Source organism: Stigmatopora argus, chromosome 2 (assembly GCF_051989625.1).
Source record: "Stigmatopora argus isolate UIUO_Sarg chromosome 2, RoL_Sarg_1.0, whole genome shotgun sequence".
Classification (NCBI taxonomy): Eukaryota; Metazoa; Chordata; class Actinopteri; order Syngnathiformes; family Syngnathidae; genus Stigmatopora; species Stigmatopora argus.
In genome coordinates, this window is record NC_135388.1 from 20,011,689 (window position 1) to 20,039,235 (window position 27,547).

The window sequence follows — 27,547 nt, forward strand, 5'->3', positions numbered from 1 at the left end:
CACTTTTGGTACCTATAGTTATTCATGTTGACTATGTACTTATCTACAGTTATTACAAACTTGTCTGGCCAACTGTGAAAAAGTAATTGCCCCCTGAACCTAATAACAGGTTGTGCCACCTTTGGCAGCAATAACTGAAATCAAGCGTTTACAATAATTTGTGATGAGTCTTTCACAACGCTTTGGAGGAATTTTGGCCCACTCTTCTGTGCAGAATTGTTTAAATTCTGCATTATTAGAGGGTTTTCTAGCATGAGCAGCCCGTTTCAGATCACACTACAGCATTTCAATAGGATTTGAATCTGGACTTTGACTTGGCCACTTCAAAACCTTAACTTTGTTTTTTGAGCCATTCAGACGTAGACCTGCTGGTGTGCTTTGGATCCTTGTCAAGCTGCATGCTCCAAGAGCGCCACAGTTTTAGTGCATGAACTGAGGGCCGGACGCTCTCCTTCAAAATTTGCTGGTAGACAGCAGAATTCATTCTTCCATCAATTACCGAAGGTCGCCCTGATCCTGTGGATGCAAAGCAGCCCCAGACCATCACCCTGCCACCACCATGCTTCACTGTTGGTATAGTGTTCTCTTCATGGAATGCTGTGCCATTTTTTCCCCAAATGTAACGGGCCGCACATCTTCCAATAAGTTCAACTTTTGACTCATCGGTCCATAGAATCTTCTTCCAAAAGTGTGGAGGATCATCAAGATTTTTTTGGGGGGGGCAAATGTAAGACAAGCCTTATAGTATTCTTTTTGGACAGCAGTGGTTTTCGCCTTGGAATTTTGCCATGGATGCCAGCTTTGGCCAGTGTTTTTCTTATAGTAGAATCATGAACACTGCCCTTAACTGAAGCCAGTGAGACATGCAGTTCTTTCGATCTTTTTCTAGATTCATTTTTGACCTCCTGGATGAGTCGTCGTCATACTTGGAGTAATTTTAGTTGGTCAACCACTGCAAGGAAGGTTTGTCACTGTTCCCAGTTCTCTCCATTTGTGGATAATGGCTCTGACAGAGCTTCGCTGGAGCCCCAAAGCCTTGGAAATGTCTTTGTTACCTTTTCTTGACTGATGGATGTCCATCACTTTTTTTTTTGCATTTCTTCTTGAATTTCTTTGGATCATGGCATGATGCGTACTTCCACTTTGTCTGGCACAGTCTATTAAAGTGTCTTCTTGATTTAACACATGTGGTGGTTATCTGGTGTGGCCTGTGAAATTGAACTCAGCTTTCCTACAATTGTAATTAGTCACAGTTATTTTGTGATTTATCAAAGGGAGGCAATCACTTTTTCACAGAGGGCCAGACAAGTTTGTAAATTTTTCTGCCTTGGTAAATAAAATCATCATTTAGAAACTGTGTTTTCTCTTTTCTTGGGTTGTCTCTGTGTCATAGAAAAATTGATTTGATGTACTGAAACCTGTGTGTGTGATAAATATGCAAAAAAACAGAAATCAGGAAGGGGGCAAATATTTTTTCACAGCACTGTATGTTGACTACTATGTATTTATTATGTTGACTACTTATTTATCTATGATTAATTATTTTTTATTGATGATTTATCTGTTCATTTATTTGTTTGTTGTTATTACTAAGTTTCAATAATTCAGCCCAATTAAAAAGAATGAAAATTTCCCTTTTTTCAGCTGTTTTATTTTATTCCCCAAATTTGGGATGGAAAGAAAACATTCTTTAAAGATTTACATTTTCAAACAAGATCTAAAACTAATAAAAGCTTTACGTCACTCGTGTACTTGGTAATTATTTTTCCTTTTAAATTTTGTTTTGTAATAAAACAAGAACAATGCCATGTCACATCACGTTTTTTTACTCCTGTCTTGGAGAGCTCAGGTGCGTGGCGGTGGGCGGAGTCTCGTGCAACGCACCTGCGTCCCATGATCAGCAGGATATTTAGAAGCAGGCAAGCTACTTGGTAGTCTTAGCTTGATGCACATCTTGTTTTATTTTGATTTGCTTGTTGATGTTCCGTTTTTTTATCCTTTGCCTTTTGTAAATATGTATTGAGTGGCTTCCTTTATTTTTAATTCATACCTTTCTCTTGTGGCATTCGGCCCATCACCTTAGTTACCCTGTTTTTTTAAACCCCCTCCCCTGTCAATATTCTGTCACTGACATGTTTTGTTACTTTCTTTTCATTTCCGCTTGTGTTTTTGAATTCAATAAATATTGAAGCACGCCTCCTTGGTTTGAGTTGTTTGCTTTGTGGTCCGTAATAACATGAAAATAATGCAGAAACGTCATAAAAGAACCCACTTGAATACAGCACAGTAATCCTCGTAAAATAAGGTTTATATGACGAGGTTTTGAAACTTACCAAAGCAGGGTATTTAATGATCATCATAGATTGGAAGTGTTACGTCATTGGCAAGACGTCGGGGCAAGGTAATGAGGAATTAGGACCCAATTGCAGGGAAGCAGGCAAGGACAAGGGAGGTGGTGCTCAAACCAAAACTTTAACAACTTAAGCGGGATCTTAGAAAATAACAAAGACTTAGAAATCAAATCACATAACCAAACCTGACAAGGAGAGACAAGGTAAAGCGAGGAATGAGGCACATGGATCGAGGTAACGAGGAAACATGGCTTGGACAAACAAAAGCAGATGATCCGACAAATGACATAAAAATCAGTGGTGTTTAAATAGACTGACATGGGTTGACGAGAAAATTCGGAACACCTGGGAAACACACGAGGGAGCAAGCAGGGAATACACCAGGGGCGGAGAAATACAATGGGCAATCACTCAGACAGGACACCAGGGGGGAAAGCATAAAACCAAGCAACCCTAACATTAAGTTGAAAGTTAGAGAACTGCATACTGAACCTACAGCCCAACTGAGCTGGTTTGATTACTACTGTCATGACCGCAGAGTAATAATTGATTTGCAGGAATTCCTGGCATGTATTACTTGTATGTGAATACAAGCTCACATTTACACAGTGGCGGTCGTTGCATTTTCTCGTAGCGCCTTCAACATACCAATCCAACCCTCAAAAACTATTTTATGGCTATAAAACCTCTACTGCAGCTAGAGCTGCGACACATAAAAAAATAATCAATAAATCAATGCACAAAAATGGGATAAAATCCACTTCCTAGCAGCGTTTCATGATTAAATACAAATACTGGAGCTTTTCACACATTAAAACCAGGCCAGGGGGGCGATTTTCCCGGGAAAAGACAGCGATGAACGTCAATGGCGAAACGGCAAAAATTTAACTGGGGTAAAATCCACATCCTAGCAGCATTTAGTGATTAAATACAAACACTGGAGCTTAAATACAAACACTGGAGCTTTTCAGATATCAGAACCGGGCCCACAATTGAAATATCATTTAGAAATATAGCCATATTATACTCACCAAAAATTCTTTTTAACTTTACACAATATCCATCCTCCTTTCTTTCTTCCTTCTTTCCTATCGCCATCGAAGCTAATGATGAAAGTCGAGCCTGTCCTGTCATATTTCCGGCATAGTCCGTTTTGAAAATGGCTTTAAATCAACACAACAATATACTATTTGCTTGTGCAGCTAAGTTGGCACACTGAAAGTTGGCACACACCATTTTCCCGGCTGTAACAGGCTTGCTAGTTTCGGAGTTGACCGCCCTTTCTTAATGATGTCCATTTTTTTCTGGAAAAGTCCATCTGGAAAATAGCTTTGTGAGCGAATCTGCAACAGAATCCATTTGTTTTTGCTTGTCGGCCATTGTGGGTGGAGTTTGCGATCTCTGGCTGCCTCTGGCTTTGGCCCGCCTACTAGCCAATCATAGTTGGTGAAAGCAATGACGTATCCCAGCCAGCAAAATGCTAATGCGTATGAAAAAGCATTGTGGGGTTGCCAACTCGAAATCTGATTGGTTAAAAGCAACAGTCTAGTTTAATGCAGCAGAGCCCGCAGAACTGATTGTGAAGGCTTTGAGGCAGATCTGATCTGGCAACAAATAATGGCTGAAATGTGATTGGTTAAATGCTTCAATATGAAAACACACATCTGGAAGCAGTGCAACCAGGGGGGAAAGCAATGAAAGGAAGCTAACAGACCATTTGGAATAATAAGTATTGATGGACAAAATATAATGATTCAGTAGTAATGTAGATTTTTCTCTTGATCTAAAAACAATTGTCTTTGGATAACGTTCGAAATGATCATTCGGATAACAAAGTCGCATGCAGTAGAGTGGTGAGAGATTCAATCAAGGCAAACCATTTTATAAAAATGTGAAAAATAGAAGTGAGCACCAATTTTCTGGACTCGATTTTTTGGGACAACCTGATGTCCAATCCAGCACATCGTTATAGCAATAATATTCTCATACCATGATAAAAATGCAAACGTAACAGGGTAGCATTGCATGTTGTGGAACACACGTTCCTTGAATAACAATATTAAGTAATCAACTCTGATGTTCTCAGTTAGACAGCAATGCAACAAATAGGGACAAAATGAAATGAATGAATCTTCCTTTTAATAGTTTTAATTGAAATTTTATCTGGTCAAGGGGACGGAGATGAGAAAAAATACAGTTTAGGCAGTACTCCAGTCCTTCATTGAAATAAATTAGTACTTTCAAAAATCTTTTTAACGATTTTGTTTCAGGAAAAGTAAATATACTCAGAAGCCACGTTTCATTATTTTGTATGCGGATTACTTTAGATTTTAAGGGTGGCATGTAAAATGTCTTACAATTTTGGAATGATGGCCCATGTGTTTTGAGCGCGCTTTGAAGGGCGATGCCCAACTGGTATGCGGTTAAGGTATGATGGTATGACCCTTCTGCCACACCGTGTGCATGTGTGATGTGCATTGCGTAATTCTGCTTCAATGCAACTAGTATTATATCTTAAATGATTAGGGTGGGGCCACCCCCAAATTGCTTTACAAAGTTACCATGAATGATCCAAATTCCTGATCTGAGGTCTCATTTAAATTATTTTTTTATGCATTAGTTTATCAGCCAACCTTTAAGGTACACCTTTTGCTAAATATGATTGAATATTTATTTTAATTTAAAAAAGACCACACTTTTTTTTATTAAATCAATAACTTTAATGGAATATAAACGTGAATATATAAACAGTTAGGGAGATGCAAATTAATGAGCGAACTTGACTTTAATCAATCTCAAATATTGACAAAGTGAACTTTGATAGAATAAAATAATACAAAATAAAAACAATCTGTCAAACATCAGTTCTTGTTAAAGGCAAATGCAGAAAGCTTAGACGAAGGATCCAAGGCTTTCTTCTTCCTGGCATTGTTTTCATTTGTTTCTCTCTCCTCAATTTCCTTTTCTACGCCTTCGTCTGCTTCACTTCGTTTTCTTTTCTTCAGATCCAGCACGTCGTCAGGCGGGCTTTTTGCTTGCTCAGTCCATCCCTGGATGAAAGAGGGTATGCACATGTTAATTATGAGGGGATACAAAAGAGAGTCGTGAGCATCTGTGTGGACGCAGGCTCCATGACAATGAGCGAATACACGCAGCAACACTTAGGCATGCAGTTGGAAATTGCATCCTGTCATGTATAATCACAATTGACAGGTTGTGTGTCTCTCTTTAAGCCCACTGGCTCTCATCCTCCTCTTGCTCGCCTTGCGCCTCCTTCCTCATTGAGCAGAAACAAAAGGAAGCACTTTCCTGAAAGTAGTACAGCCCAGGATGAATCATCAGACCTGATGACAGGACCAAACAGACCACACTTGCAGATAAAGCCATAGAAATTGAAATAAGCATGTATAATACTACACACTGCTTGAATCAGCCATGCCTCACTGTTGAATTTTAAAGAGTTACACTATCCAAAAAGATATTTGCGTCCATGAGTGAGTATTTACTCGATTTGACTGTTCAAGTCGTCACTAGGGGTGTTTGTGTCCTGCTGGAAGTGCAGTGTTTTTCTTTTTTTTGCCCATGAAAGATGCAATGTATGTACTTAAAGACAGTTGAGTTAACCTGGCACGCCAGATTGATTCTTCCATATAGTGGTACCTCGATTTACGAATGTCTCAAAATATGAAATATTCAGGTTACGAAACACTTGGATATGCAAATGACCGTATACGAAATCCTCCAAAACGTATAAACATTTGTTGCGTCCGTAATTTATTTTTGAAATTGTCCTGCAGCCTGCTTGACACACCAGTGACTTCTTATTGGAGCCTCACAACAACTCTCTTTTGACCACGTTGTTCTTTCTTTAAAATAATTGGTGCTAATTAAATGAATAATAGGGCCCTGCTATCCATCGAAGAAAAACAGGCAGTCATAAATTCTATTTTTGGACACAAGCTCAGTTAATATTAAAGTCATGTATTTCAAAGTAATGAACTTAGAACAATTAATTCTTTCAATTTTAATCGCAGCATATAACATGCATTCACTTTCCGCTTGATCTTTATATTACCGCTAGAATTATTCTCATTTGTGAATTTGTCAAGGGTAAAATTGGTTGAGCTAATTGGATTTCCTCATAAAAAAACTAGGTAAATAAATGCAGAAGAATAAGAATTCCATGCCCATCAATAAGATTCTTTTTTTTTCTCATTCATTTTCTGAACCGCCCTATCCTCATTAGGAATCGGTGGCCAGCCAATCGCAGGACACAAGGAGACTGACAACCATGCACTCTCACACCCATACCTAGGGGCAATTTAGAGTGTCCAATCAGCCTACCATACATGTTTTTGGAATGTGGGAGGAAACCGGAGAACCCGGAGGAAACCCACGCAGGCCCAGGCACAACATGAAAACTCCACAAGGTGGACCGACCTGAATTAGAACTCAGGACCCCAGAGCTGTGAGGTCGACGTGCTAACCACTCATCCACCAGGCCACCAACCAACAATAAGAGAAAATGGAAAATCCAAACGTGTTTCACGGCAGCCGTGCCATGACTTAGTAGTAGAGTACATTGTACACATAAAGGAGCAACAAATGTGATGCATAAACAGAGATTCAGTGGAGGCTAACTGCTTGACTGTCTCTCAGTTTTATCCTGAGATCTATGATTTATGCCCTCAGTGGCATCACGTACGCAACAAGGTTCCCAGGCAACAAGCACCACGTCCTCCCCACGCATGTGGACATCACCCAGCTGCCTTCTGAGAAGCTTGATGAATGCAGGGTCACGACCACATCATTGCTCTATACACGCGTAATGTTTGACACCTCTTGAAATAAATCAATCGGTTAAGGTGGTATTTCAGCCCTCATTTAGGAAATAAATATGTGGATGATAGGTTTGGCCAAGGTATCAAAGTATCAATACTGAAATGTTTTCCCTTTGAGATCGATGGCCCATTACACACCTGGTGCTTTGTTTACAACAGCCACCTGCCTGTCATTCTACCCTGCTGACAGAAACGTATGGCGCAGGCTATGAGGCAAATCTTCGTCACAGAAATGTTGAAAATTTAATATTTATAATTAATAAACATTAAGAATGTTTGTGTCATATTTATGCGGGTAAGGAAACCATTTTAAAACAAAATTATATATTATATTTCCCTCCCTCGTCGTTATCCTTTGTCAATTTCTTCTTTTAAAAAAAAAAAAAGCTCCAGGGTGCCACAAGAGTAGTGCTAAAAACGCACATGCAGCTCTCGAGCCGTGGGTTGCTGACGCCCACTCAATGCAAATAAATGGGATGCTGCTAGGAAGGACTGAAACAGCCTCGATTAAGCAATATTGGTCCAAATACCCCTGGTAATACTAATGTTAAAAGAAGTCAAAATTATATTATTTAAAAATATGACATGTTTCAGAATATATTTAGTTTTTCATACCAAACGCTCCTCTGCCGGAAGATTCCTGAAGAGCCCCATTGCCTCCTTGATAATGTCCGTCTCCTCCAGGTCAGGGTGATCCGCTATGATATTCTTCCTGTTCTCTTCTAACCATAACTGGAACCCTGTTTTTGGTCGGCTTTTCAACAAACACACACACATTGTATATACAGTAATACGTCGACATACGAGTGCCCCGACATACGAACAATTTGAGATGAGTAAAATTTCGAGCAAATATTTATCTTGAGATATGAGACAAATTTTGATATACGAGCATACAGCGGACGCGAGAGGCTGCTCATAAGAACATCATGGGCACTGTCTTTTTGGTCGCAACTCCCTCGTGTAATGTCTCTACGAGCACTGGGCGGAGCGTTGCATTTTTTTCAGTGTTGTTTTCCCCCGTTAGTTAGGGCGAATGACGGAGCTTGTTCGCTAATACGAGAGGAGTACTACTTCCTGGGCAAGTTGGCAAGTGGTCGTGCGTTATCCTATTGTGAGGACATTTGTGTGCATCATTTTAAGAATATTTTGAAGGGAAGACAAAAGCAAACAACCCTCGATCGGTTCCTTTTAGCTGCATCTGAAAGTCAGGGTGGAGGTGGAGCAAATAGAGCCAATCCAGGAGAAGGTATAAAAATTTAGAAACAATTAGAAATAAGTTTAGTGTAAGGTTAGATTAAATTTATTTTAGTGTGTCTGCATCGTAATCCAAGTTCATTTAAATTTGTTTGTTATGTTACAAGCGCGTTGTCGTGGAAAAAGTCATCCCCCCTCTCTGTCCCTCTCTCTCTCCCCTCCGCAAAATCCGTCTAATTTTAGTACTATTAAACCAGTTGTTATTTGTTACTTTATTAATAGTTGGCGAATTAGAAAAAATAAAAATGTTTTTCCAATCCATTATCCTGTTTTGGGTGTTTTTTCGGAGGGTTGGAACGAATTAATTTGTTTTTAGTTCATTTCTATGGGAAACGTTCATTTGAGTTACGAGTAAATCGACATACGAGCTCAGTCCCGGAACGCATTAAGCTTGTATCTCAAGGTACCAGTGTACTGTATTTTCTCACTTATTAGCCGCCACGGCGTACAAGCCGTAGCCTTAAAACTGCCTTAAAAATCATTGAATTTTACAATTTCTCTCGTATAAGACGCCCCCCTGATTCACAATTGTCACCTCCATATTCATGGTTTTAATAGGGAGTACAAATGTGTTGCATTGAAGGGAAAATCTTAAGGAAAATCATCGCACATGGTATTTCTGAGCTACTGTATGAATCAAAAGGATCATCTGCTAGATTGCACATTCCTAAAGGGTGTTGCCTGCATGTAGACAAATTAAAAAAGGGTCACGTGAGCAGTACAACCAGTACAAGCGGTCTAGCTTGTCATCCCTAGGTAAGATAGCGGCGCACTGAGCCAGCAATGGCAGGCACAAGTCAGTTTTTTGACATTTTATACAAGGTACGTTTTTTTTCTTCTTCTTGGATTTCATTCAATCTTATAGAACTCCATTTGCAGTTAACCTCAGTAAAAGCTAATTCTTTTCTATAAAAAAATGTTCTAGTCACACATTTTAAGAAGCTTCTCCAAAAGGCCCATCTGTAGGTAAGCGCTAGAGCGGCCACACCCACCATTTGTCAACACTATTTAATGTAATTTCTTCTTTCGCTTCTGTTATTCTTGCCATGAATTAAGCTCAATTACGGTTGAGTATGAGTAACATTTTAAGCACACTTCTGGCTGAGCAAGTATTCTCTTCTTTTTCCAACTATACTGCAAAACACATTCTTATTTGAATCTCTTACCTTTTAGTTTCAGAGTTATCAGCTGGTGAGGGAGAGGTCGAGAGATTTGCTTGCTTTTGCTCATCATCCCTAACCTCAATGTTCTCCTGAGTCTTCTTAACGACTGCTTTCCCACCAGCCATCTGCAGGAGAGTGCTCTGAGCCTGGAAAAGACACCGTTGTTCAACAATTCTGTTCGATAATAATTTGAAGATTACATATAATTAATAGGGTGAAAGCAGTAGCATTTTTTGTGTCTAAACATTTGAGATAGTAATACCTTTGTCTTTGTTCGGAGGGGGAGTGGTTTGAGGATGGTGCTTTTGTTTGACTTCCCTGCAGATGCACTTAGTGGAGCTGACTTCCTGCTGGACGTCATGTTGTCCAGGATGTTTGCAACTCGAGGCTGACAAGAAACAGCTGAGGACTTCTCTGAACCAAAAACCTGCATGGCATAACCCCAAACCTTTAGTTACACCCTTGAAGATAAAAAGCATAACAATTTAATTTTTACAAATATGGACAAAACTGACCTTGAAAGGGTTTGAACGGCCAACTTGCTTGCTTGCTACAAAATAAAAATCAACGACCAAGGTGAGACATTCAAATCTAAGTTTTTGTAGTACATTAAGTTTAACATCAGTATTTTGAAGGCGTTCATAAATTCATTGTCTGTACCGCTTATCCTCACCGTGGGTGCTGAAGCCCATCCAAGCCAACTATGGGCAGTAGGAGGGGAACACCCTGAATTGGTTGCCAGCCAATTGCAGGGCACTGTGAAACAGACAGCCATTCATGCACACACTCATACCTTATGACAATTAAGTGTTCAACCAGCCCACCGTGCATGTTTCTGGGATGAGGAGGAAACCGGGGTACCCAGATAAAACCCACGCGAGCACAGGGAGACCAAGGAAACTCCAAACAGGAAGGTCAGAACCCACCGGGGATTGAAACCTTGATCTCAGAACTGGGTGGATTGGGTCAATTATTTTTTTTAAATTTCCTTAGTTTCAATATGGTAGATGGCGATATATCAGGGCTCTCCAACTCCGGTCCTCGAGGGCCCCTATCCAGTCTGTTTTCCATATCTCTCTCCTCTACCACTCCTAAATCAAATGATCAACTAATCAGCAAGCTGTCCTAGAGCTTGATCACGATCCTGATTATTTGATTCAGGTGTGTTGGTGGAGGGAGACATAGTAAACAGTCTGGATTGGGGCCCTCGAGGACCAGAGTTGGAGACTCCTGCGATATACTATGTTGAGAATATAAAAAAATCATTTTGGGAGCAATTTTGCTTCATCGAAGAATGTGAATGGCAGGTAATGAATTAAAATACAGTGGTACCTCGTCATACGACCGTTCGTCATATGGAATGCTCGTCTTACGGGGGAAATTTCGATCGAATAATTCGCCCGTGATGCGGTCAAAGTTTCGTCATGCGACCAAGCCAGGTTGCCATGGCATTTTTTTTGGCATATCTTTCGTGTATAACAATATTTACGAGCACCGGATGAGCTATTCAGACCAGGAAACGCACATGGCGCATGCGCGGTGAAAAGAGGGCTTTCTGGGTAATGAAGTATACTCGTGCTCGCAAAAGTATCCCCGGTAGCAACTCTATCATAGGCGCCGTTCGATGGGACGCGAACACAGATACTACAAGCTAAAAGGAGCCGCTAGCCAGCGCCCCTGTAGCTCCCATGAGAAATCCGACTCGGATCGCTGCCGCCTGTGCGACGAGGAAACAGAGTCGTCTGAACACTTATGGCTCCGCTGTCCGGCCTTAATGACCGAACGCTACCATCGCGGCTTGGGCAACTCCCTGGATGAACTTATCCGTGTTCCAGTGGCAGCCCTAGCGCTGCTGAGGGTAATCCTCAGGCGCCTGAGGTGAAAAAGAAGAAGAAGAAGAAGAAGAAGAAGAAGATGAGCAGCGGGGCGATCGCTGATAAGACTGCTTGCTGCTCGTTGGCAAGTGGTCGTGCGTTCTCCGATTGTGAGGACATTTGTGTGCATCATTTTCGGAATATTTTGAAGGGAATAGTACGACAGCAAACAGCCCATCGATAGCGAACGTGAGGGTGGAGTGTTTGTTCTGTTTACGAGTGCGTTGTGTGGAGGGAAAAAAAAAACGAAGCCCCTCTCCCCTCGGCGAAATCCGGCCAATTTTAGTTAGATTAAACACTTTATTTCTATTAAACCACTCGTTATTTATTACTTTGTCAATATATGGCGAATTATAAGAAATAAAACATTTTTTTTCAATCCAATATCCTGTTTCTGGTGTTTTTTTCAGAGAGTTGGAACGAATTAAATTGTTTCCCATTCATTTCAATGGGAAACTTTACCTCGAGTTACGAGTAACTTGTCATACGAGCTCAGTCCCGGAACGGATTAAGCTCGTATCTCGAGGTACCACTGTAATGTAAATCCAGCCTTAATAAAGGCTGGATTTACATTATTTTATGTCAACAGTCATTCAAGTAGTGACAATTTGACAAACAAGTATATTATATACTGTATGTGTTACTGTTCAAAGTGTGGTGAACATCTATCATGCTTTTTGAGTACTTGGAGCGAACTGCAGTAGGAGATATTGGGAACCCTAAACCACATATTCCATTTAATTACCCTTTCTCAATTCTTGTTTTCTCATGTTACAATTTAAGATCATTTCAAATACAATTATTCATATTTTTGATTGCTGTATTTTCTTCCATTTTAGCCGCCTCGGCGTACAAGCTGTACCCTTGAAACTTTTCTTGAATTTCATTCATAAATAAATTGTGTTAAGCGTTTTATCTGTTTATCTTTTCTGTATTTTGAAATAACAGACCGTATTGGCCGCATTGTTTTACATTATGGCGTTTCGTGCATGTCAAGTGCACATATAAGCCTTCCCTCGATTCAGTCATCATCTTTTGAGCGACAATTACGGCGTTTATGTGAGAAAATATGGTAAGTATTTCGTACTTACGGAGTTGGGCAGCTTGCTTAATAGGTGATCCTGGAACTTTGGCAAATGGGTTGACACCTACAGGTTATATATTACGTAGTATGTTATTGATTGCCTAAAGAAAACCCAAGGTTAACATTTGTTCACGGAAAACTGACGCTTTGCAGATTCTGCTCCGTCTTCATATTCCAATTGTTGTTCGTCCTCTTGCTCCTCAAGCTCATGGTCTGGTTTGCTTTCCTGTGGGTGTCTGCGGTAGTGATTTTCTTTGGCCACAACCTGGTCAGAGCTGTCCAAATATGGAGGTAAATGAGGTCAATTAAATTTGAAGCAAAGCTCTTTGTAGAAGTCTCAGTAGAAGTTGGCATCACTTTAAATTGATATGGAATGTGAGATGCTTTGAGATTTGATTCAAAGCAGTTCCACAGTTATGCATTACCTCAAAGAAGTTCGCCTGATTTCAGAGTATTCTCTTTCCTCTTCCTCCTCCTCCTCCTGTTCGTTATCCTGAATTTGACTGGCTTTGTCCAGCGCAATTTCACTGAGCCGTTGTGCAAGGACCATGCGTCTGGACTTGGAAGCGTAGCGAATGGCCAGTGTCACAACATTTTGAGTCATTAGTTCTGCCAACTCAATGCAGCGAAATTCTCTCTCCAGTTTACACGACAACTGAAGAATCAAAATTAAAAAGATTAGTCATCACGGAAGACAACCACAGCAACAAATAATGGGTATGTACTGACAGCAAACATCTTCATCAGCAGCGCTTGCTGCTCTTTTTGGACCTGATTCTGTCCAACCTCATCTACTTGGTAGCCATGTGAGGACAGAAAGCTGTAATGGTCATGGAAGAGCACTGAACGCCAAAACTGTTCCTGGAAATGAACACATTGCCAAATCATCTTCAAATTTCATCAGGTAACTGTAATTCCTGTAAATCAGAAATGCTGGTTCTCCAAGACAAGGGAGCTGCTCCCATTTCAATATATGTAAGCAACAACAAAAACACAGATAGAGAGGCTATAATGGAAAAAAAAAACTCCATCTTGCACAGTTGAAGAAACATTGCAGGATAAAACGGTACTTATTCCGCTCTTCTAGAAAGGGGTTTATCAATTCCAGGTGACGGTCTTAGCGAGACATCATGTGATGCGATGATCATGTTTACCTCCATCTGTCCTTTCTCAGTGGTAGTCTGACACAGTGGCAACTTGAAGGGCAGGATGGCCACAGCGGGTCTGGGCAGGGTTGGGGGATATCTCGAGCCTTTACATGGTATACACCTTAAAAACAGACCAGATTTTGACTATATATTGCATTGTACTAAAACTCTGTTATAGGCATACTTTTTGTTTTTAAATGCTGAGCATGGGACACAATTTTAGCAGTGATGGACTTACCTGAGTTGCTGAGGGTTCTCATGAACCCCAACTACCCAGTAGTGGTCAGATTTGCTTTTGCACGTGTCTCTCGTGTTACAAACTGGTGTCCAAGTGAAGCCTAAGGAGCGGTTCAGCATTCGTACCACCCCCTCAGAATCAACATAACAAGGGGTACCTACAAACACAATACCAGGCAGAACTCTTAAAAACATTGAAATGAAAAACAAAGAAATACACTTACGCGATCATAATTATTAGTCAAGTCATTTCACAATAATGATGGGAAGTTTTGCAAACACCATTCCCATTATTTCGATGCGGAGTCCAAATTAAAAAAAATACATGTTGAAGAAAAACATAGGTATACCCTCAGCAGTAAATCCTAGCCAGCATAGGAAGGATTTGGGCGAGATTGGGAGAGGTTCACCATTGATGATTTGCTTTCGTTTGCGACCAAATTGTAATAGCTGCACTCCCAGTGCCTGCTCTCCATCAAAACCTGTGCCTGGTGATTTAAAGTGAGACAGAATTATTAATTCATGCAAAAGTATTTAGAGGATTTCTGTACATGAACAGAAGATTTGGCCACATTATCTTAAATAAAAAAAAATGAAATATTGAGAAAAAACATGCAAAAAATAAATAAATAAAATCCACGCCTTTTTGGCCCAGGCGTACCTCTGTGGTAGACAATCAACAACTGCTCTCCATGCCCCGCCATGCAAACGACAGCTCCAGGCAGACTGAAGATTTCCTTTTGCACTCCTCCGATGGAAAAAAGCCTGACCATAAGGGCGCTGGTGGCTATTGCCGCCCAGCCTTGACCAAGACACAATGCCCTTGCATCCTCACCCTTAGGTAGGTCAACCATCCACTCCTTGTTGGTGTCCCATGATGAAAAGTGAAGGCAGTGTAATTTGCTTTAAAATAAATAAATAAAACAATAAAAAATGATGCAGTTTTTGCAATTGATATTCAAAATAATTGTAGCAAAAAGATTGTATTTACACAACTAAACAATGTAGAAATATACAGCTTTCCTCTAGCTATCTTACTAACAATAAGATAGGAATTTATTGTTTACTTCTCACAAACCGAAGTGCTTTTCCATGGTGAGAGATTCCATACACTGGCCCAGGGGCTGGGATAAATTTGCTCATTTGCAGAAGAACTAGCTTGGGGCTGTCCCACACGGAAAAGGCCGTTTTCTGTTGTTGCAGCTCTAATCGGGGCAAGGCCTGGGTTTTCTACAATTGGACTTTCTAAAATGATTCTTACCTGTTTTTTGTTCTCATTCAATTTGATACTATATGTCTTATTTATAATTCTTTAAAAAACAGTTATGAATTCTGTGTCGCAATCTTCTCATTTAAGAGTCTATTTAAAGCACCTGTAAAAATAGAAAGTCAACTCTGGCTTTATTTGCCACATCTTTTTACCTTAGCTGAGAAACAATTCATTCCAAAACTTTTTCAGTAATATGGTAGACATTTGAAAATTGTGCATTCAATTCTTTTTGGAATTGCACCCATCCCTATTTGTGACTCCAGTTCACACGGGTTGGAAGGGGAAAGAATAGCAATAATTGCACATACGCTGAAGGCTTAGGGATCTTGCACCAGATAAGAAAATGTACTATATGCATATTTATTCACAGTATTTATTGTGGTACACTGCAGAGGTGTGTGGTTCCGTTTGCAAAGTGACTCAAGAAAAGCTGGTTTATACTGGCAATGGTAACAAATCTATGCATGTTTATAGTTGGGTGAGTTTACATGTGTGACTTTGGTCATCTACAAACAGTGGAATGATTTATGATCTAGTTAAATGTAACCGGTGGGAAAGAGGTTTAAGGGGAAAAAAAATGTGGATTAATGTGCAATTTTACCTTAATGTCAGAATGTGAATAAACCAGTTATGGTCAACATTCGTCCTCTTCTGTATTGATTGGTTTATTTATAACTTAGAATAAATAATCATTTTTACATTAAAAAAATATAAGAAAAAAATGTGATTATAATCATGAGTTAACAATGGACAGAATGGGATAATCACAATTAATAATTTTGACAACACTATTATCCATTCTTTCTATGAATATAAGTAGGTAGACATTCTATAAACGGATAAGTGACAGATTTGTGTCACAATCTCCAATGACTCTCACCCAGGGGGCCAAAGGGCCGCAGGGGGTGCGGGCTTTTGTTCCAACCTCTAAAGACGAAACCGTTCCACAAATCTGGTATCTTAGAAGTGTTATCAGTAGATTGCAGTCAGCTGTTTCTTGTTTCAGAAGAAAACCCATTGGATAAACTGTCTGTGCTGGATCGGTTGGAACAAAAACCTGCACCCACAGCAGCACCTGAGGACAAGTTTGCCCACCCCTGCTCTGGATCTTAGTAGACATACCTTGCCAGCTCATCCGTGCTGGGGCAGGCCAGTAACACGGCCTCCTGGGAAATGTCAGTCATGGTGTGGCCCAGTGTGTTGGTGAGGTGCATAGCATGGTGTACAGCTGTGTCATGAAACTCCACATCAATGGCATTGTCTTGCTCATCATTGTAGCCTCGCACCATCCCCACAGAGTTCCACATCTAAAGAAGACTTAGGGATCAGACACTAATTTTGGCAGCTATAACTAAGACTCTTTTCACGAAATGTGAGTCACAAAAAGTACAAATAATCCATCTTTGCTAACTACCATAAAGCGGTGAGTGAGATGGAGAGGAGTGGAGCCTGGTTGAAAAGCTTTCTGGGGTGGAGTCGGTTGTGGCCCGTCATAGATAGGCCGCAAGGTCGCAGGCACAGCTGCAGTCATCACGGCACTGTCAGCATCATCGTCATCGCCGTCAAATTTAGTTTGACGAAGCTGTAGCGAGCCCGAGTCTGTGGAGTGATATCATCATTACAGTGTATAATATCACAATTCAGTGGAATCCCCATCGGTCTGTCTAACTTTATTTAGAAACTTTGAATCCTACGGTTGTCAAACTTGGTGAGAAGGCAAATCATGGGGAGAGTTTATATTTTTTAAATGAATTACAGTGGTACCTCGACATACGAGGATTTCGAGATACGAGTAAAATTTCGAGCAAATAATTATCTCTCGATACGAGAAAAATTTCGAGATATGAGAAAGCCAGGTGGCCAACTCCCTCGTGTAATGTTTCTACGAGCACTGGGCATTGTTTTTTTTCCCGTTAGTCAGCGCAAATGGCGGAGCGATCGCTAATACGAGACGAGTATATACTACTTCTCGTTGGCAAGTGGTCGTGCATTATCCTATTGTGAGGACAATTGTGTGCATCATTTTTTGAATATTTTGAAGGGAATACAAAAGCAAACAACCCTCGATAGGTTGCATCTGAAAGTCAGGGTGGAGGCGGGGCAAATAGAGCCAACCGGGAGAAGAAAGGTATAAAAAGTTAAAACAAAATTAGAATTAAGTTTAGTGTAAGGTTAGATTAAACTTATTTTTGAGTGTGTCTGCATCGTAATCCAAGTTCATTTAAATTTGTTTATGTTATTTATCGAGCGTGTTGCCGTACAAAAAGCCCCCCTCTCCGCCCCCTCTCTCTCTGTCCTCTCTTTCCCCCCTTCGAAATCCGTATAATTTTAGTACTATTTAACACATTTTAGTAATATTAAACCACTAGATATGTGTTACTTTGTTAATAGATGGCGAATTAGAAGAAATAAAACATTTTTTCCAAACCAATGTTTTTGGTGTTTTTTCAGAGGGTTGGAACGAATTAATTCATTTTTAGTTCATTTCAATGGGAAACGTTCGTTCGAGTTACGAGAATATCGACGACATACGAGCTCAGTCCCGGAACGGAATGAGATGAGATATGATATGAATCAGTCACAAATAGTTGTTTGCGCCACCTGTCATTGCCATCGTCACATAAATGAACAAAGACATGGCCAAACATCTACCTAAGAAATCTTAAGAGAATTTGTACTCTTATTTTTTTATGTGCCTCTTATGTTTTTCAGGGCATGTGGTAAGAGAAATGATAAAGACAACAAGAGGTCTGAAGAGCACTGTAGACAATTTAAAGTTTACAAATAGACAACATTAGTTGTCCAAGGTCCTCAACCTCCATTTTCAATGAAAGTATGTGGCTTTGCATTACCAATCGGTCTACACAAAGTACAGTATGGGGATCCTTCCTATGATGCAATTTCCCTTCCCATGGTGCTGACATTTACCAAATTTGTTTGAACACGCTGTAGTCTACCATTGTCTTTTAATCCATTATCATCAAAATATCAAACACAAAAAAATGGTGTATATATACGAGTGTGATTTTTTTTTTTTAACTACAAAAGGGCCCACCTTGAAAACCACCACTCCATCATCACAAGAAATGGACCATCAAATTTTTATGACTACAGTTGTAATATTACAAGATTACATACCTGTCAACTTAGACGTTTTTCCCGTATTGTATACATTTTTTGATCATTTCAAATTGTGTACGCTGTACAACAACTTTTGTAGGTTTTTTGTAAAAACGATCTCGTTTACCCATTTCGGCTCTAATCCGGATCGTCTTGGTCACTGGTAGCAGACGAAAGCATCATCGTCGACTTGCTAATACGTCATGATTTAGGCATGATATTAAGCAAATTTAAATGAGATTTAAAGATAGTGGTGTGCATTGAGATGTTTTCAATTCAAAAAGTGTGCCTCAGCTCTAAAGGGGTTGGGAAACACTGAATTAGACAATTACTATACTCCAAACACTGACCGAGTGAATTTTCATCATCCAGGATAGCTCCTCTGTTCCTCACCCGCCCGGTTGCAGGTATGATGAAATCATCGTCATCCTCTTCATCTTTATTGTTACCAATGACTGCTTTCTTTGTAGGGGAGTTATCATAATCCCATCCTTCATCCAAGACCTGGTCATCGTCATCATCATCAAATAGAGCTTCATAGCCTCTCTCTCCTTTCACTGCAGTCACCTGATTGCAATCCAGAACATCTTAATTGTAGGGCTTGAATGTATTAAAACAAAAGCAACAGGTCCCTTTAAAATTGTGTTGACTATAAACTCTCACAATTAATGAGAAGGTTGAGCCCTACTGCAAATACAGAAAAATCCTAATCTATACCTCTGGTGAAAATGTTAAAAAGTTCCTATGATAAAACGTTCACAGCCATTTATAGTCTATGCTACTAACAAACATCATCAACTAACCAACAACTACGGCTGAGTACCTAACTTCAGTTCTTTTAAAGGAGATACAGTAATAGCTTGACATACGGGTGCCACAACATGCAAGAAATTTGACATACAAGGAAAATTCCGAGCCAATATTTGCCCTGAGACAAATTTGACATACGAGCAAACAAGAGAGCCCAGTGTCGCGAGTATGCGAGAGGCTGATTAAAGCACACCGTCTTTCTCGCTGCATCTCCCTCGTGTATAGATATCTACGAGCACTGGGCGTACAGGTTGCATTTTTGACGTGTTTTTTTGCGTTAGTCAGTGCAGAATTAAGGGGAAAAAATCAATCCAAGGCAAGCCGGTGCAATGAAGGGTAGTGAAAAAGCGTATGATGACAATCGATATTAAGCACAAAGTAATTGAAAAACATGAGTTGTGTAGGCGTGACTGAGCTGGCTCGCCAATACGAGAGGAGTAGTACTTTGATAATATGTACCATCCTTAAGCAGAAGGATGCTATAAAGGATATCAAGCCTTCCAAAGAACTAACCATAATTTCCAAGCTGTGCAGATATTCATAACGAGATGGAGAGCCTTCTTTTAATATGATAGCGCAACCGAGTCGATAATATGCGGAAAAAGCCAGCGGATCCTGCGAAGACGTGAAAGCAAAGCAACCATCTCAAAAAGGGGACTCTTCGACACCAGCTGAACCCTTCGAAGTGAGCTGTGGCTGGTTCGATAATTTTAAAAAACAAACTGGGATACAATCGGTTCTGAGGCATGGGGAAGTTCCGCCTCAAAAGCTGCGATGGAATACATCTTTGGCTCGGTTATTGCACACGAAGGTTTAAACTTAGTGTAACATAAGATTAAACTTATTTTTAAGTGTGTGTATAGCAATCTAAGTTCATTTAAGTTAAATTTAAAGTTTATGTTAGGTTATGAGCGTGTCCGTCAAGTCTCTTTCCTGTCCTCTCTCTATCTTCCAAGCCCTTCATTACCCTCTGTCTGTACTGCGTATTCTCACATTTTAGTATTGAAGAACATAATCACTAGATAGGTATTTGTTACTTTGTGAGTAGGTGGTGAATTAGAACCAATAAAAATATGTTTTCTATTTTAAGATCCTGTTTTTGGTATTTCTTTTCAGAGGGTGGGAATGGATTAATTTGTCCTGGAACGCATTAAGCACGTATCTCAAGGTATTACTGTACTATAATATTGACTTGGCATTTGAATACAGCACCCAGTGTAATTTTTGTCAACATTAGAGGTGCATATTTACACACAACAGAGAAATACCTTGGGAATGGTTGTTTTAGAAACGGGTGCACTGAAAGCCTCCAGAAGGCCTAGGTGGCCTTCATTGTCAGTGTAAGCAATCTGATTGCCAGATGGGTGCCAGGCTAAACTGCACACTGTGAAACCCTTCTCATGCTTCTGCCTATAAGGGGGAAAATGCATACTTTGAAACTTCCATTAAGATAGTGATACATTTCAGATTTTCCACAAAATGGAAAAGTAGACCACACAAAATGTGTTACATACCGCTCTATACACAGCTTGCTTTCAATGTCCCAAAATGTTATGAAACCCCCCACGCTGGCAGCTGCCAGAAATTTTCCACATGGGGACCATGCAGTCACATTGATGGGCTGAAAGCAAAAAAGTCAACATAGCAAGGATATCTATGTATTTCTTTCAGTGACAGGAAAAAAAAGCAATAAAGATATTTGATAATGGTTTCCTCTCTTCAATGGTGCAATGTTAATGGCTTAAAAAAGGCTGTTTAAAAACAAAAACAAATCTTGGTGTGAAGCATTCTCCGATTGTCTTTGTATAAATGTAATAGTCAATAAAACCAATAAAATTGTACAAAGGCTTAAATTCAAAGTACAAGATTAATAATATTACAGATATGCCCATTCGTATTTAAAAAAATAAATAAAAAACAGTTTTGTGAGACTCACCTGAGTCAGCAGATCATCAGACAGGGTGCTCACATGGTCCCAAGAGCCTCTCTCGTAAAGGTGAACCTTAGTGTCCACAGGGACTGCCAAAACCTAATGACAAAAATTGTCCCTAACATACATCACACACTGTATAATAAAAAAGTTAAAACCACAACGCTTTAGTCTAAACCTTTGCTGTGCGGGGTTGCCAAGCCAAGCGACATATTGATTTCGCATTGCTGACATCATTGGCCTTCTGCAATAGAGGCCAGCTGATCACCTGAGCCTGAATAGACGCACAAAATCCAATCAGACGAACCAGGCACAGGATGAAACAACATTAGAAAGTCAAGTTTTTATCTTTAATGTACCTGCTCCTCAATGTTCCACACAATGACTGAGCCATCACAGCTGGCAGATGCCTGTTGAAAGAAGTGTTATAAATGAATGATCGAGGACTTCTCAATCCACACAAATACATGCACGCCATGGTTGGCATTCACTACGGTCATCCCTCGCCACGTGGGGGCTTCAAATATAACTGAAACGTTTGATATATACAATTCTTGATATTGTATAGACATGAAAACATGTAAGGCATGCAGGTATGATAGGGGTGATCCTACACATTTTTTCTGGGGGAAAAGGCGAACGGGATGGATGAATGGCTACATTCGTCATTGTAATAGTAATGATGGGTGGCTTCGTAAAAGTGTAAACACCTGATGTGACGTTGCACTATGATTCAGAAATATTTGTAGTGCAGTGAGGAAGACCCACTTTTGATGTCACATTGTGTCAAATCTACAAGACAAATTTAGACTAATGCTTGCTAAAGTTTCAGGTGATTAAGTAGATTAAACGTAGCCTAAAAAAGGAAGGTACATTTTGGTGGGAATACCCCTTTAAATGCTGCTTGACCACAGTATAGTACTGTCTGCGCAACTGGAATTGTATGATTTTTTGCATATTTTGCTTTAAAACTAGCTGTTTTTAGTTTTTTTTATTGGCCACAAACACAAAATCAAGGTACAGTATCAACAATTGCTCTCTGCAGAAAGACCAAGAATTTACATTTCTTTTCATAATCAAAGAAAGTACTTCAGTGACGCAAATGTACCCACCAAAAAGTCATCTTTGGGGTCAAAGGTAACACTGAGTACAGGGGCTTCGTGGCCCCGCAGGGTTTTCTGTTGGCTGCTGTCTGACACATCTACCACTTTAATCAAGAAGTCACTGAGGCAAGGAAAGAAATGACAAATCAGTATATGCACACTGGTACCTGAAGGCAAACTGGTTGTCACAAACAAGAAAAATGTAAGTTGTGCATTTTTTTAAAAGTTTAGTCTATACATTCACATCTAATTTGTTGTATTTTTGTTCAATTTTCTTCTCTTAAATATCTAATTAAAAGTGTCTAAAAATAAAATAATCGACCCAAAAAAGACCTCTGTGAAAATGCCAGAATCAATAAACTTTCATGAGCTGCACAAACAAATCAATTGTGATAGCAAGCAGGCATCTCCAATCATAGCTAATCACAAACCGATCTATGTGCTGTTCTGTCTGTGTGTGCCGGAACTATGATTTAAGCACATTAATGTGTGACGGGTCTGAGCCAGAAGAATCATCTTCAAGACAACATTGTACAATGTCATTATATGCTCAGGAAAAAACAACTAATGTGCTATGCAAGAATTTCTCGCCAGCTGCCAAAGTTGTAGCCTGAGCAAAGCAGACGTGCATGATTTGACAAAGTCAAAGTTACATTTGTGCTTTTTTCAGCTACGGGAGTGGTCCCCAACCACCAGTCCGCAATCCACCCGGTGCCGGTCCATCAGAGTAATAAATATCAACGTTTTCAATCTCGCCTTCCCACATTGAAATGAGAAAAGTTGTTATAATAATAATAATAAATAATTGCTACTATGCTTGGGACTAGTTTTTTTGTTGCTGTTGTGGACGCCGTTCATGCACCTACCCCACCCCCACACAATTTTGTCTTAAGTTGGCGCCCTCCCCATTAGCCGGTCCGCGGGAAAATGGAAAGCACTTTCAGCGGTGAGAAAAAGGTTGGGGACCGCTGAGCTACGGTACTTCTGAATATGTCTAGGGGACCAACTGAGAAACAAATATGGACAAACAGCTGAATGGTGGTGGAATTTCATCATTCAGTTCAAAAGCTTAACATACTGTATTTTCACGACTATATGGCCCATCGCATTTAATGGCGCAGTGTCAGTAACGAGTGCTATTTCTGTATTTGACACACACACACACAAGGCGCACCGGTTTTAAAGACGCAGCCAGGCATGGCAAAACATACACCAGCTTAAACATATGGACACATACTAAAAACACGTTTTTAAAAAGGCAACAGAAGCAAAACTGAGTTCGGTTGTACTTTATTTAGCCATTTTACAATGTACTCACGTCATCATCACCCACAAATCCATCAAAGTCCTCATTTTCTGTGTCCGAATTGAACAATTGTCCAAATTAGTCATCGAAAACGCTGAGTTTTATAAGTTCGTCCAGGCGGCCACAATCCATCCACAAATAGTAGCTAGCTAGTAGCTAGCGTAACTAGCCCGGTGCTGCCTGCCACCCTTCGTAAAGCTGTGTTGATGTCGATGTCCAGGCCACAATCCATTCGCAAATAGTAGCTAGCTAGTAGCTAGTGTAACTAGCCCAGCGCTGCCTGCCACCCTTCGTAAAGCGGTGTTGATGTCAATGTCCACGCCAACATCTAGGGGCAGGAGTTCTTTTGTAAATCCAGTCGGATTGACGGCGAGCAGAAAATTAGTGTGCTCGCCGTCATACTGGGTGTATTGACAAAATAACTATATCCCAGCAGTCACTGTGCAGTACTTTTTCTACGGGGAAAATAGTAGAGTCGGGGGCTGCTTGCTGTAGTTGTGAGAGCTGTAGAGGATGGTGTACCCTATCGACTGATTTATTTTATTTTATTGTGATAACAATTTTAGTATTGGTCCATATATAAAGCGCACTGGATTATAAGGCGCTCTGTCTATTTTGGAGAAAATGTAAGACTTTTAAGTGCGCCTTATAGTCGTGAAAATACGGTAGGTTAAATTCTGGGCTCTAGTCTTCCTGTGTGCTGTTTGCACCGATATCAAAGATGCCAACCTCCGTCGACCCCATTTCAGGAGTACCCTTGTCCCATTTCCGGAGTGAATGCGATTCACAAAAAATCGACGCCCTGAGCGAGCAGTGGCAGGCAGAAGTGAGTGAATTTTTTCACGTTTTATGGCAAGACCATTTTTTTTTCTTGAATTTCATTCATAGACGTCAAAATTATTTTTTTTAGGGTTTTATCTGTTTATCTTTTCTCTATTTTGAAATAAGTTACCGTATCGGACGCATTAAATTGCGTTATGGCGTTTTGTCTGTCACCTTGCAGTTTCATGTATGTCAAGTCTCATGCATGTAAGCCGCACCCTGGATTCAGTCATCATTTTTTTGCGACAAATACGACGATATGAGAAAATATGGTACTTCCCTTATGGAAAAAAAAAAAACTAAAACGAAAATGTTAAAGCGACAGAAGCTACCTATGCAATCGATTCTGAATCGATTGCCATGCTGAAGTTGCACAAGACTAATCATTTGTCAGAACGAGCAATGCGGATGATTCACAATGCACTCGTGTTACCGAAGGATTTTTGGGGGATTTCTGGAGTTTAGGGTGGTTGTCTGGAGTCCCGGAGTTTGCATTACTTGCCGGGAAAACTCCGGAGAAGTTAGAAGCTCTGCAATATGCTTATTCTACCCAAGCTTCCACAGGTTTTCTCCAGGTAATGCTTTTTTCCCCTTCATTCTGAAAACATTCTTATGTGAAGACTAAACTGTCAATAGTTTCGATTGTGAGTTGTCGACATTTGCCCTGCTTCAGCTACCCGCCAAACTAGTCAGGATAAGCGGTATGGACTGAAATGTACTGTTGTATAGCTACACCAAACAAATGATATAGTAAATGTCCACTGAGAATATGAGAAATCAAACTATGAATTGAGTAGGCTCAAAGTGCTATAAGAAGATAGAAAGAAGGTCAAGTCAATAAAACGAGCGTGTTTCAGTACCTGGAGCCAGCAGCAACTTTAGATCCACTGCTATTGAATGTGACATGTGTGGCGTTAGTAGTGAACCGGGTAAGGATACCATCCGGATCACCATCAGGAAATGTGTGAATCTGCACTGTGTTGTTGGAGGTTGCCGTCACAAGCTTCCTATTCTGAATATCAAAAAAAGTATTTGGCTAAACCAAACATTTTCCACTCAACTTATTCATAATTCATATTTACCACATTTCATCAGCTTCTTTAAAATAATTGCCCAAGTCTTTTTTTTGGATTTTCCAGGAAACACAAAAAAATGAACCATTTCTTGAATATATGGTATTTACAAATAATATTATTCAAAACGCTAGAATGGCAAAATCTGTTTAACTGAGGATGTCTGCAATTTTACCAAAGGTGGCCAGCATCATAAGCAGAAAACATTTTTAAAAAAGATTTTTCTTAAAAAAAAAAAGGACTCAGGTGATTATTTTAAGAACGTGATGATATTACAACATGTTCAAAATTCTAATCTGGAAAATGAATCACCTTTACTGCCAAAGAATATGTTTTCTCTCCGACATTGATGAACCTCGGATCGTCATCCAGATTCTCCCATATCCGTACATCACCATCATTCCCACATGTGACCATGAATCTGAGGAGAGAGAGAATTAGAAGTGAAGATTACATGCTACGGAGTTAAATGGTCAAAACTTTATTTGAAACATGTCATCTCCCACCTTGACACAACAACTAAACAAATTGTATAAATATAGAGCCATAAAAACTGACAGTGTTCTATTGGAATACTGTTAAAAGTGCACTTTTGAATCATTTTTGTGTGCATATATATACAAAGTATTGACTACAAAGTAGTGACAAACCAAAGAAACAAATTATTTCTAGTGGAATAATATTTTGAATGAGTTGCTGTTACAAATAAGCAAGACAAAGCAAAAAAAACATGTGAAATTACTTTTTAATCATTCTCAGTGTCATCTCATCTCTCATCTCATTTTCGGAACCACTTTATCCTCACTAGGGTCGCTGGAGCCCATCCCAGCTGACTCCAGGCCACAGGCGGGGGACACCCTGAATCGATGGGCAGCCAATCGCAGGGCGCAAGGAGACGGACAACCATGCACACCCAGAGCTAAGGGCAATTTTGAGTGTCCAATCAGCCTACCATGGATGTTTTTGGAAAGTGGGAAGAAACCGGAGTACCCAGAGGTAACCCACACAGGCCCGGGGAGAACATGTAAACTCCACACAGGTGGTTACTAATTCCTAAATAGATTTATCGCCCTCGTTTCAAAAAAATAGTATTCCCTTTTCACTATCTATTAAAACAAATAGGCAATGAGAAGTGAATAGTAATCCAAGATCCAAGCAGTCCAAATGATTTGGGCGTCTGTCGTCGTCAATTGCACTGGGATATGATTGTGTTGTACTGTTACTAATTTGAAACGATGACTACATTTATTATGAAATTGTCATGAATTCATAAGAATTTAAGTGACTTACTTCCCAGTGTCATCGAAGCAGACTTCAGTATGTCCTTCTGAATGTCCGTAACGCATAGGCTTCCTTTCACAGGGCATGTTTACAAAGACAAACTACCTATCATACAAGTAGATGTAAAAAAAAAAACAGTTATTTGATGAGTTAGAAAGTTCATTTCTGTCAATGACATTTGCGAACACCGTGTTGTCGCTTCGGGTACTAAGCTAGCTGAGGACCCATGCTAACAAAAAAGCAAGTGAATATACATGAAAGTCAACCCATGTGAAGCCATGTTTAAGATATTAGTGCTTACGTGATTATATTTAGGCGAAGAATGCGTTATGGCAATTTACAAGTGTTCTCGGAGGCTATTCAATGTTGATGCTCGTTCTCCGAATCTCCCGCGCTGCGTTGAAAATAGAAAGCAGGCGTAACCAGTCCCGCCAACAACGTCATGACGCCACGTGTGACGTGGCGCTGCGACGTAAAAACTCCCTAAAGGTCGTAAACGGTGTGCTACATCTACGACAACTCTTTTTATCTCATCTCATCTTCTGAACCGCTTTATCCTCACTAAAGTCGCGGGGGGGGGGGTTTGGGGGGGGGGGGTGCTGGAGCCTATCCCAGCTGACTTCGGGCCAGAGGTGGGGTACACTCTGAATTGGTGGCCAGCCAATCGCAGGGCACAAGGAGTCAAACAACCATTCACGCTCACACTCATACCTAGGGAAATTTAGAGTGTCCAATCAGCCTACCATGAATGTCTTTGGAATGTGGGAGGAAACCAGAGTATCCAGAGAAAACCCATGCAGGCATGCAAACTCCAGACAGGTGGACTGACCTGGATTTGAACCCAGGTCTCCCACTGTGAGGCGACCAGCTAACCACT

At 40.2% G+C, this 27,547-nt stretch overlaps 2 protein-coding genes across 3 annotated transcripts in view; one reads left to right on the top strand and one right to left on the bottom strand.

Annotated features, from left to right (window-relative positions):
- slc67a1 (solute carrier family 67 member 1) overlaps nucleotides 1–27,547 on the top strand; it is a 184,722-nt gene that overhangs the window by 41,117 nt on the left and 116,058 nt on the right. The window lies entirely within an intron of this gene.
- Nucleotides 5,058–27,146, bottom strand: wdhd1 (WD repeat and HMG-box DNA binding protein 1). 2 transcript variants are annotated; one of them, XM_077594206.1, is made up of 26 exons: nucleotides 26,972–27,146; nucleotides 26,680–26,771; nucleotides 25,702–25,810; nucleotides 25,177–25,328; nucleotides 22,198–22,309; nucleotides 21,445–21,495; nucleotides 21,264–21,359; nucleotides 21,092–21,184; nucleotides 20,670–20,776; nucleotides 20,424–20,565; nucleotides 18,696–18,912; nucleotides 16,640–16,824; nucleotides 16,348–16,532; nucleotides 14,617–14,858; nucleotides 14,306–14,443; nucleotides 13,957–14,113; nucleotides 13,725–13,839; nucleotides 13,300–13,431; nucleotides 12,996–13,225; nucleotides 12,715–12,845; nucleotides 12,578–12,634; nucleotides 10,128–10,162; nucleotides 9,875–10,039; nucleotides 9,616–9,758; nucleotides 7,808–7,946; nucleotides 5,058–5,401 (listed from the first exon to the last, which is right to left on the bottom strand). In XM_077594206.1, exons 2-26 carry the CDS (start codon nucleotides 26,754–26,756, stop codon nucleotides 5,213–5,215), a joined length of 3,399 nt encoding a protein of 1,132 aa, XP_077450332.1. In that variant the 5' UTR covers nucleotides 26,757–26,771; nucleotides 26,972–27,146; the 3' UTR covers nucleotides 5,058–5,212. The 2 variants fall into 2 exon arrangements, with proteins under 2 accessions (XP_077450332.1, XP_077450323.1); XM_077594197.1 differs by having other exon boundaries at nucleotides 26,680–26,775.

Excerpts from the sequence above, each read along its gene's own strand:
- wdhd1 (XM_077594206.1), bottom strand. The coding sequence starts at position 26,756 with ATGCCCTGTGAAAGGAAGCCTATGCGTTACGGACATTCAGAAGGACAT. Across the intron at positions 21,185-21,263 it reads GGCAACCCCGCACAGCAAAG|GTTTTGGCAGTCCCTGTGGA; the intron begins GTTTAGACTAAA and ends TTTTGTCATTAG. Across the intron at positions 20,566-20,669 it reads AGCAAGCTGTGTATAGAGCG|GCAGAAGCATGAGAAGGGTT; the intron begins GTATGTAACACA and ends TCCCCCTTATAG.